Source organism: Mesoplodon mirus (assembly GCF_964341445.2).
Source record: "Mesoplodon mirus genome assembly, chromosome: 4".
NCBI lineage: Eukaryota > Metazoa > Chordata > Mammalia > Artiodactyla > Ziphiidae > Mesoplodon > Mesoplodon mirus.
This window is the reverse complement of record NC_138979.1, coordinates 102265584-102277611: the sequence shown is the minus strand read 5'-3', so window position 1 is coordinate 102277611 and position 12028 is coordinate 102265584. Positions and strand designations below refer to the sequence as shown.

At 40.6% G+C, this 12028-nt stretch overlaps 1 protein-coding gene across 3 annotated transcripts in view; it reads left to right on the top strand.

The window, feature by feature from the left end:
* TUBGCP4 (tubulin gamma complex component 4) overlaps positions 1-12028 on the top strand; it is a 58911-nt gene that overhangs the window by 20306 nt on the left and 26577 nt on the right. For all 3 annotated transcript variants that reach the window (XR_014293717.1, XM_082617370.1, XM_082617371.1), the window contains 4 exons: positions 1060-1139; positions 2556-2757; positions 5634-5799; positions 6038-6162. Coding sequence is in view for 2 of the 3 variants with exons in the window: in XM_082617370.1 (XP_082473496.1) it covers positions 1060-1139; positions 2556-2757; positions 5634-5799; positions 6038-6162 (573 nt within the window). In the remaining variant the exon portion in view is untranslated. The remainder of the gene's footprint in view (positions 1-1059; positions 1140-2555; positions 2758-5633; positions 5800-6037; positions 6163-12028) is intronic.

The following is a 12028-nucleotide window of genomic DNA, read 5'->3' as shown; positions in this document are numbered from 1 at the left end:
TTTCCAGGTGTTGCAGATGCTGCTGGGGGATGGGGTGGGATGGGGAGGGGCAGGGAGGTGGAGGGTCCATACTTCGAGAACAGCTATTGTGATGTTGTGATTTATAATAAGAAATATAGATTTGGTCTTTGTCCCGTTTCTGGCACAGAGCTTCTAAAACTCAGAATTTCCTAAGTAATAAGAGCAATAAAGGTGACTTGATATTCATAACAAACCCCTTTCTACCACACCTGAGTTTGTTAATGAGGTGATTTGGGGAAAGCACTTAAGTATGGGGCTGGTTGCCAGGGGAACCACCCACGTGATTGGAGGGTTGGAACTTTCAGTCCCACCATTTCCACCTGACCTCTGGGGAGAGAGGAGGGCAGAGGGGAGAGAGCTGGAAATTGAGTTCAATCACCAATGGCCAGTGATTTAATTAATCCTGCCTGTGTAATGAAGGCTCCATAAAAACCCAAAAGGACGGGGTTTGGAGAACTTCCATGTTGGTGAGCCAGAGTGCCTCTATGTGGCACTATGCCAGGCAGAAGCTCCTTTGTTCGGGACCTCGCCCTGTGTATCCTTTTCATCTGGGTGTTGATTTGTATCCTTTAGTATCCTTCGTAAATAGGTAATCTAGTGAATAAGTGGGTTTCCTGAGTTCTGTGAGCTGCTCTAGCAAATTAGTGGAATCCAGGGAGGGGGAACCTCTGATCTATTAATCAGGCAGTTGGAAGCACAGGGAACAACCTGAACTTGTGATTGGCTTCGGAAATGGAGGGCAGTCTTGTGGGGCTGAGCCCTTAACCTGTGGAATCTGATGCTATCTCTGGGTGGATAGTATCAGAATTGAGTTGGATTGTAGGACCCCCAAGCTGGTGTCAGAGGATTGCTTGGTAGTGTGGGGAAAGCCCCCACACATTGGCATTGGAGTCAGATCAGAACTATACAAAAATCTTATGAGAAAGTTTATCCCCATTCTCTGCAGATTATGCCCTCTGGATTGAATATAGAATATGAGATTGTGCTACATGAACTATTAAAATGGAATTCAGCTTGACAAGGCTGTATTTTCCACAGATTCATGGTTGTCAAATCCTGGAAACAGTGTACAAACACAGCTGTGGAGGTTTGCCTCCTGTTCGCAGTGCACTAGAAAAGTAAGTCATGGCTTCATTGGGGTTGGGAGGTGGAGTGGGTGGTCAAGTGACTTGATTTTGCACAAGTTTTATTTTCAGATCGTCTCAGGTTTCCTTCTGGGGAAAGTTATGACCAGGATGGAAAAGCCCCATGAGCAAAGGAGCCCATGTAACCCTTACGGTGGCTCAGAAATTGCAAAAAGGGGGTTTTAATAAAGTGTTGAGTATTCAAGCAAGGCTCTAGCTGCCTAGATGACCTTGAGGCAGTCCTTTTTCATTTTTGGATCTCATTATCCTTGGAGAATTTCCACTACATGTGCTGGATTATGCTTAGCTATGTCTAAACGTGTATTTTGAGTAGCTTTATAATCTTATAATGCCACTCTTAAAAATTTTATCCTAACAAAATTATTCAAAAGAAGAAAATAACCATATGCACAATCATCATTCACTGCAATGTTGTCTACTATATTAAGAAATTAGAAAATTACCAGCAGCAGAAGAAAGCTGATTAAAGATATATTCACTTGATAGACTATATATAACGCAATTAAAATTACAAATGCTATAACATGTAAAAATATTTTTTATAATACTATCTGAAAAAAGGATACAAAATTTTATGATTACAACTGTATTAAATGTGGAGTATGATCAAAGACTGCCTGTAGAATGTTCCACAATCTGGATTTTTCTGATTATTTCCTCATGATTAGATTCAGATTGAACATTCTTGTAGGCAAGAATACTACATAGGTCATATTATTTCCTGTTACAGCATATCAGAAAGCACAAAAAGTAAGTTTGTCCCATTACTGGTGTTAAGTTTCATCACTTGGTTTAGGTGTTTTCCACCAGATCTCTCTGTATTAGAGGGACGTTTTCCCCTTTGTCATTAATATGTTATCTGAGATGTGATCCCTTGAGACCGTGTGAATATATCCCACTCTCCAGCAACCTTTCTGCATTTTGTTTCAGTCTCTGGATTTTGTTGGATAATACTTTTTCAGGTATATCAGCTTCTCACATACTGAATCTACTTTCCTTATGTGATTCCACCAAAAATAAAAACTAATTGAATACTGTGTTAGCCAAAAAGAGACTCCTGTAAGTCCATTTAATTTTAAAAGGAATCATCCATTTTGAAACTTACTTTACTCAAAAAGAGGGAAAAAAATGTGCTTCTTCTAAAAGACTATCAGAATATTTACTGAACATTTCAGACTTTAGTACACTGGCTACAAGTTTGGAAATTTAACCATTTAGTTCATCTGCAGACATTTAAGTTAAAATAGCACAATTATTTTTAGCTTAATTGGTCATTTCCCTTCTGCTGACCAAACCCTCAGGCCTCTGTTTATCCTGTAGCAGTTTAAAGCATGGGTTTAGTGTCCCTCTTAGTGGACTTCTAAGGCTCTTGCTTTCCTCTCCACTCAGAATCCTGGCCGTGTGTCACGGGGTCATGTATAAGCAGCTCTCAGCCTGGATGCTACATGGACTCCTCTTGGACCAGCACGAAGAGTTCTTTATCAAACAGGGTCCATCTTCTGGTAATGTCAGTGCCCAGCCAGAAGAGGATGAGGAGGATCTGGGCATTGGGGGACTGACAGGAAAACAACTGAGAGAACTCCAGGACTTGGTGAGAGCCCAACCAGAAGCCTAGCCTTCTCCTGCCAGGAGTCGGAAAAGTCTACAGCTAGATGACCTTTTGGTGACTTGCCCCTGCCCCCAGCCCCCAGCTCATCATAGCCTGGGCACCTTGCATAAATTTTTTAGATGTAAACACTTGGCTTTATCTTAGCTTAATACTTAAACTTAATGCCTAACAATGTGAGACTATAAAATAGAAAATATATTTGTGAGATTCCTTTTGTTTCCCCTCTTCCTGGTATACACGTTTAAGAGAATAATAATAAGTCTTGTCTCTTCAGGTAGTCTTGTAGGTACCCAGAGCTTTTACATGCAGTTTAGAGGGGTTTTTTTTTGCGGTACGCGGGCCTCTCACGGTTGTGGCCTCTCCCGTTGCGGAGCACAGGCTCCGGACGCGCAGGCTCAGCGGCCATGGCTCACGGGCCCAGCCGCTCCGCGGCATGTGGGATCTTCCTGGACCGGGGCACAAACGTGTGTCCCCTGCATCGGCAGGTGGACCCTCAACCACTGTGCCACCAGGGAAGCCCCTAGTTTAGAGTTTTGATTAGACTCCCCAAAGTCCTTGTATTGTTCTTATCCATTCGTCCATTCATTTATCCTGTTACAACGTTTTATTGAATGCCTGTTATATGCCAGGTACTGTTCCACATGCCACAACTGCATAAACAAATAAAATGTGGTAGTCCCTGTCCTTAAAGAGCTTATAGTTTAGTGGAAGATATATTACAGTGTACTAAGTGCTCTGGAAAGAGTAAGTCTGGGTATTCTGGGAACATGGTCTTAGAGTAACTAGAGAAGGCTTTTCAGTGGAATGTATGCCTAAATGGCAAAGAGTTTAGGAGGAGGACTTCCCTCACGGTCCAGTGGTTAAAACTCCAAGCTTCCAATGCAGGGGGTGCAGGTTTGATCCCTGGTCGGGGAACTAAGATTCCCACATGCCGCACAGTCAAAAAGAAAAAAAAAATTCCAAGCAAAGGGAAGGACTGTGTAAAGTACAGAGGCCATGAAGGACATGGCTCATTTGTGGAACCATTAGTAATTCAATTGAGTCAAGTAAATAAAGGCTGAGATGTAGAGTGTAAGGGACAGTGGGGGGGGGGAATTGGCAGTCAATGAAGCTTTTGAGATGAGCAGAGGTAAGATCATGAAAGCCCTTGTAAACAAAGGGAAGGAATTTAGACTTGAGCCTGAAGAGAGCTGGGAACCGTGAAGAATTTTAGGCAAGAGGTTAACCTACCTCTGTATGTTAGATCAGACTTTATGATAGATCACTCTAGAAACAGTGTGGGGAATTGTTTTTTAAAAAATTAAGATTAGCAGCAAGTAGTTCAGTTAGGAGAATGTTGGGGACATTAGCTGAATAATAAGGGTGGCCTACACCAAGGGTGGGAACAGTAAATATGGTGAAGAATAAAGAGGCTTGAGAGATATTAAGGAGCTGGAACAGGTAGGTCGTAGAGATTGATTGGCTATGGGTCCAGAGGGAAGAATCAAGGATGATGCCCAAGTCTCTGCCTTTAGTAGTGGGCGAGTGGTGATGATAAGGAACATGGATTGCTGGTGTCAGGGGAAAGAAGATGGGTCTAACTTTGGACACATTGAGTTTGAGGTACTTGTAGGAAATGACCAGTGGGCTGGGCCTAGAGCTCATGAGAGTAATCTAGTTTAAAGTTTTAGGAGTCGTTGGCATACAGAAGTTTTTAATTTGGGGTCCACGAGTGGCGTCAGGGTCTGTGAAGTGTACGGTTATATATTCTTCTGGAAGGTCCGTAGCTTTTATAATTGCAGAGTCCTGTGATGCAGAAAGATTAAAAATATCTCTTAGGATGATCAGTTCAGCCTTAGAAGAAGATGTGATTGTCTAGGAAGAGTGTTGAGAGCCAGAGGAGAAGAGGGTCTAGGATAGTGCCCCGAGGCACACCAGCACCCAAGCCCAAAACTAAAAGGGTGAATAGCAGAGATCAAAGTCAGGAGTATGGAGCCTAAAGTTCCAGTTGGAGCTGGATAAGGGCCAACTCAAAAGCAATTCAGGGGGGCTTCCCCGGTGGCGCAGTGGTTGGGAGTCCGCCTGCTGATGCAGGGGACATGGGTTTGTGCCCCGGTCCGGGAGGATCCCACATGCCGCGGAGGGGCTGCGCCCGTGAGCCATGGCTGCTGAGCCTGTGCGTCCGGAGCCTGTGCTCCGCAATGGGAGAGGCCCATGTACCACACACACAAAAAAAAAGCAAGTCAGGGAACAGAAGGGGCCTGAGTGATTGGGTGGTGAGTGGGCTAGATCAGTGGTTCTCAAACTGTAGAGTGCCTCAGAATCACCTGGAGAGCTAGTTAAAACACGGACTGCTGGCCCTATCCCCCAGGTTTTCTGTAAATCTGGGGAGGGGCTTGAAAATTTGCATTTCTAACAAGCTCCCAAGTGAGGCCAATGGTGCTGGTCCAGGAGCCAGGCTTTGAGAACCACTTGGCTAAATGAGTCAGGCTTGTGTAAAGAGCTGGGCAGAGCAGGCATATGCACATGATAATAAATCATAGACATGTAGATCTGGAAAAAAACAAAGATCAATTATTCCATGGTACAAGTAAGGAGACTGGGTTCCAGACCTACTGCACAAGTTTTTACACAGCCAAGGCAGAGGGCTAAAATCCTAATGTTAATAAAACCACTGCTATTTCCACCATGCTATCTTGCTGCCTAAAAATGGAATACATTTCTCTAGCACCAGTAATGTAACAATTATGCAACTTCAGATTTAAGGTCCCTGCTTCTAGAAAATGTAAATCACGAGTTGGGAGACCTGCCGGATGTTTCCTTGCTTTCCCTTTCTCACTTCCTACATCATCTCTGATACGGATTATTTCTTTGACCAGCGCCTGATAGAAGAAGAGAACATGCTGGCACCATCTCTAAAGCAGTTTTCTCTGCGAGCGGAGATTCTGCCGTCCTACATTCCAGTGAGGGTTGCTGAAAAAATCCTGTTTGTTGGAGAATCTGTCCAGATGTTCGAGAATCAAAATGTAAACCTGACTAGGAAAGGTAGGAATCTCCTTGCCCAACCGTACCCCATCCTCAAAGGCTTATTTGATGCTGTGTGGCCCCAAAGTCTGCCTGGGCAGAGTGGGTGGTTACTGACCTTTATGTTTTGAGATTTCAGCACAGCTGTGAGTGACATGCTTACCTGAGAAGCAGGTGAAATAACTGTGGCACTGGGATGAGAAACCCTTGCCTGTGCAGGTTCCCTGTCTTCCTTTGACAGTGCCTTCCTGTTTTGCAGGATCCATTTTGAAAAACCAGGAGGACACTTTTGCTGCAGAGCTGCATCGTCTCAAGCAGCAACCCCTCTTCAGCCTGGTGGACTTTGAGCAGGTGGTGGATCGTATACGGAGTACTGTGGCTGAGGTTTGTCTTAGTATATTTTCTTCAGAAGAAAATAGGTTAATTCCCCCAAAATTGAGTACTTGACTTTTGTTTCTTCTTAATGTGATTAGAACTTAGCTTGGAGGGAATTGAGAGAGTTGAAGGGCAGGAAGTAGAAAATAAAAGCATTTTCTCTGTTTTTAATAATAGAACTGCCTTAGCCTTTTCCCACCTGACAGGAGTTTGATTATTAGCTAGTTAGTTAATTAATTAGTTGAATAAAGGGAGGTCTTGGTTTCATTTCAGACTGTCAGCACTTTGAGTCTGTCTGTATAGTTGGCAATGACTTCAGGGAATCAACTGATTCTGACTAAATTTAGTGCCTTACTTATATTTTAGAATGGCTTTATTATGTATTCTTTAATTTATGGACATGATAATTTTAGGAAGGCAGAACAAGTAATATTTTTCCATTCTTATAAATGAAAAAAATTCTCAGAAAGCTAACTTCTCTGATGTCACATAGTGAGTAACAAAGGTGAGCTCAGAAACAAGTCTTTGACTCCTAGTTCAGTGTTTTTAAGTGAATTGTGCTTCATCTACCAACTTACATTGTGACCAGTAATTTTTCAAATGGGCATATGTTCTGTGGCTTATAATAGGATTTGATGCACAGGTGTGTGATAATGTGAAATGAGATCTTTTGTTAGTTGTGTTAACTGTGTTAGTGGTTTTCAACTCTGGCTATGCATAGAATGATGTGGAGAAATCTGAAAACGTGCACTTGCACCAAATCCTTATCTCCAGAGTTTCTGACTCATAGGTCAGGAGGGAGTCAGTACTGGTAGGTACTTGTATTTACACCAGCCAATCAACAAACCTCTGCAGGTGATTTTGAAGCACAGGGGCACTAGGGTCAGTGTCTAAAATTGCTAAGATTAGTGTCAGATATACTCATGTTGGAAGCACAGTAATCTATCATGAATATGATTTCCTTTTCTGGTCACTATCTCAAAAATTCCAGGGCACTGGAGACAGAGCTGTGATGTAGACATAGAATATCAGATCTTGAGGTGACCTTGAAGTATCACTTGATTTGATTCCTTATGGGAAAGTAAATATCTAAACTACCCAGAATACATATTTCTGTCCATTCAGACTTTCAAGACACTGCCTCTCCATCTGTAGCCAAGGCAGCTGTTGTCCAGGGGGCTGGTGCCTTCACTCACTTTCATCTTATTGACTTGATTTCTCTTCTGTTATCATTTTTGTGGTAACTCTTTGGGAAATATAGTTAATGGAGGAAAGTAAAATTTTATTAAATTAATAACATAGAATTTCAAAATTGTTCCCTTGTGAAATTTTGAAACGCATATGTTGCTCAAAATTATATTTCCAGGGCTTCCCTAGTGGCGCAGTGGTTGAGAGTCCACCTGCCAATGCAGGGGACACGGGTTCGTGCCCCGGTCTGGGAGGATCCCACATGCTGTGGAGCGGCTGGGCCCGTGAGCCATGGCCACTGAGCCTGCGCATCCGGAGCCTGTGCTCCGCGTTGGGAGAGGCCACAACAGTGAGAGGCCTGTGTACTGCAAAATAAATAAATAAATAAATTTTTTTAAAAAAAATTATATTTCCAGTTTGTAAAAATGATAGACCAAGAATTGAAGCTCAGACTCTTGGAAGCTAATACTTTGACAGCTATAATTGTAACAATAATAACAGCTTAAAGTAATAAAAGAGAGTGTACCAGGGAGGAAAAGGGGACAGTGTCTTGCAAATGCATATCATACTCACCCCCTTTTGGATCTCTTTCTCTCCTTTTTCATTTTTTAAAAAGGTATACATACCATATGAATCTTTATATAAGGTTTAAAAACAAGCAGCACTAATCTGGTGTTAGATGTCAGGATAGCATTTGCCTTTGGTAGGTGGAAAGGACATGGGTGGGCCTTTCAGGATGCTGGTTATACAGGTGTGTTCATTTTGTGAGAATTCTTCAAGCTGTAAACTTAAACAGTTGGTGCACTTTTCTGTATGTATTTTAGTACTTCAACAAAAAGATTTTAAAAATTAATTGCTACATACATAATAGATTTTTTTGTTAATTTTATCTTTAGTTGGTTACTACTTATATAGAAAAATTGTGGTATTAATTTTTGTAGGTTAATCTTATACCTGGCAACTTATTGAAGTCTTTTTTTTTTTTTTTAGTTTTAATGGTTTGTCTGTTAATTCTATTGATTTTCCTCACTAATGATCATATCATTTGCAATTATTGAAAGTTTTACAATTTTCCTTCCAATTTTTCAACTTTTGCTTCTTTATTTTCTTACAGCCTTAACTAGGATCTCTAGTACGGCATTCAACAGCTGGGTTGATAGTTGATATAAGCTATGTTAAACAATAGAGGTGATAATGGGCATCCTTGATTTGTTGGCTCTTAAAGATGATGGATCTAAAGTTTCTCTATTACTTTAGTGTTTGCTGTAGGCTTTGGCATATGAGTTTATCAAGTTTAAAAAAATTACCTTCTCTTCCTAGTTTGCTGTGAGTTTTTATAATAAATAGATGTTGAATTTTATCACTACTTATTCTGTATCAGTTAAGGTGCAGTTTTTTTTGTTTTGTTTTTTTGCGGTACGCAGGCCTCTGACTGTTGTGGCCTCTCCCGTTGCGGAGCACAGGCTCCGGACGCGCAGGCTCAGCAGCCATGGCTCACGGGCCCAGCCGCTCCGTGGCATGTGGGATCTTCCCGGACTGGGGCACAAACCCGTGTCCCCTGCATTGGCAGGCGGACGCTCAACCACTGCGCCACCAGGGAAGCCCTAAGGTGCAGTTTTTTGCTCTGAGTTCTTTTTCTCCTCAGTCTATTCATAAGATAAATTCCTGTTTAGATTTTCAGATGTTGAATCTTCCTGAGATAAACCATACTTGAGCGTGATGTTTTATTTTTTAATGTACTGTTGGATTTAGTTAGCCAAAACAGTGTTGGAATTTTTGCATCTACATTTACTAGTGAAATAGACTATACTTTTCTCTTCCTGTATTGTTCTTATGTGGTTGTGGAATAAAGATTATATAAGCCTTATAAAATGAGCTTGGTGTCTATAACTGTTTTCCTGTTTTTTAGAACAGTTAATGTAAGACAAGAATTTTTACTGAAAGTTTGATTGAACTAACCTGAAAAATTATGTAAGTTAGGTTGTTTTAGGAGAGAAAATCTTCACTGATTCAATATATTTAAAACCTATTAATCTATTTAAGACATTTATTTCTTCTTGTAGCACTTCTGGTATTTTCTACTTTTCAAGGAACTTACCCATTTCATCTAGATTTATTTGGGACTTCCCTGGTGGTCCAGTGGTTAAGACACCATGCTTCCACTGCAGGGGGCACGGGTTCAATTCCTGGTCAGAGAACTAAGATCCCACATGCTGTGCACTGTGGCCAAAATATTTAAAAAAAAAAAAAAAAGACAGCCACTGTAACAGGTGTGAGGTGATATCTCATTGTGGTTTTGATTTGCATTTCCCTGATAGTTGGAGATGTTGACCATCTTTTCATATTCCTGTTGGCCATTTGGATATCTTCTTTGGAATAAAGTCTATTTAGTACCTCTGCCCATTTTTCAACAGGATTGTTTGGGGGTTTTGGTTGTTGTTATTGAGTTGAATGAGTTCTTTCTGTTTTGGATTTTAACCCCTTATCAAATATATGATTTGCATATATTTTCTCCCATTCTGTAGGTTGCCTTTTCATTTTGTTGTTTCTTTTGCCGTGCAGAAGCTTTTAAGTTTGATATAGTCCCACTCTGTGTTTTCTTTTTCTTTTGTTGTTTGTGTTTTTGGTGTCACATCCAAAAAAAATCATTGCAAAGACCACTGTTTTCTATTTTTAATTTAATTTTATTATTATTATTATTATTTACATCTTTATTGGAGTATAATTGCTTTACAATGGTGTGTTAGTTTCTGCTTTATAACAAAGTGAATCAGTTATACATATACATATGTTCCCATATCTCTTCCCTCTTGCGTCTCCCTCCCTCCCACCCTCCCGATCCCACCCCTCTAGGTGGTAACAAAGCACTGAGCTGATCTCCCTGTGCTATGCAGCTGCTTCCCACTCGCTATCTGTTTTACGTTTGGTACTGTATATATGTCCATGCCACTCTCTCGCTTTGTCACAGCTTACGCTTCCCCCTCCCCATATCCTCAAATCCATTCTCTAGTAGGTCTGTGTCTTTATTCCTGTCTTACCCCTAGGTTCTTCATGACATTTTTTTTCTTAAATTCCATATATATGTGTTAGCATATGGTATTTGTCTTTCTCTTTCTGACTTACTTCACTCTGTATGACAGACTCTAGGTCCATCCACCTCATTACAAATAGCTCAATTTCGTTTCTTTTTATGGCTGAGTAATATTCCATTGTATATATATGCCACATCATCTTTATCCATTCATCCGATGATGGACACTTAGGTTGTTTCCATCTCCGGGCTATTGTAAATAGAATTGCAATGAACATTTTGGTACATGACTCTTTTTGAATTATGGTTTTCTCAGGGTATATGCCCAGTAGTGGGATGGCTGGGTCATATGGTAGTTCTATTTGTAGTTTTTTAAGGAACCTCCATACTGTTCTCCATAGTGTCTGTACCAATTCACATTCCCACCAGCAGTGCAAGAGTGTTCCCTTTTCTCCACACCCTCTCCAGCATTTATTGTTTCTAGATTTTTTGATGATGGCCATTCTGACTGGTGTGAGATGATATCTCATTGTAGTTTTGATTTGCATTTCTCTAATGATTAATGATGTTGAGCATCCTTTCATGTGTTTGTTGGCAATCTGTATATCTTCTTTGGAGAAATGTCTATTTAGGTCTTCTGCCCATTTTTGGATTGGGTTGTTTGTTTTTTTGTTATTGAGCTGCCTGAGCTGCTTATAAATTTTGGAGATTAATCCTTTGTCAGTTGCTTCATTTGCAAATATTTTCTCCCATTCTGAGGGTTGTCTTTTGGTCTTGTTTATGGTTTCCTTTGCTGTGCAAAAGCTTTGAAGTTTCATTAGGTCCCATTTGTTTATTTTTCTTTTTATTTCCATTTCTCTAGGAGGTGGGTCAAAAAGGATCTTGCTGTGATTTATGTCATAGAGTGTACTGCCTATGTTTTCCTCTAAGAGTTTGATAGTTTCTGGCCTTACATTTAGGTCTTTAATCCATTTTGAGCTTATTTTTGTGTATGGTGTTAGGGAGTGATCTAATCTCATACTTTTACATGTCCCTGTCCAGTCTTGCCAGCACCACTTATTGAAGAGGCTGTCCTTTCTCCACTGTACATTCCTGCCTCCTTTATCAAAGATAAGGTGACCATATGTGCGTGGGTTTATCTCTGGGCTTTCTATCCTGTCCCATTGATCTATCTTTCTGTTTTTGTGCCAGTACCGTACTCTCTTGATTACTGTAGCTTTGTAGTATAGTCTGAAGTCAGGGAGCCTGATTCCTCCAGTTCTGTGTTTCGTTCTCAAGATTGCTTTGGCTATTCGGGGTCTTTTCACAAATTTTGAAATTTTTTGTTCTAGTTCTGTGAAAAGTGCCATTGGTAGTTTGATGGGGATTTCATTGAATCTGTAGATTGCTTTGGGTAGTAGAGTCATTTTCACAATGTTGATTCTCCAATCCAAGAACATTGTATATCTCTCCATCTATTTGTATCATCTTTAATTTCTTTCATCAGTGTCTTATAATTTTCTGCATACAGGTCTTTTGTCTCCTTAGGTAGGTTTATGCCTAGATATTTTATTCTTTTTGTTGCAGTGGTAAATGGGAGTGTTTTCTTGATTTCACTTTCAGATTTTTCATCATTAGTGTATAGGAGTGCCAGAGATTTCTGTTCATTAATTTTGT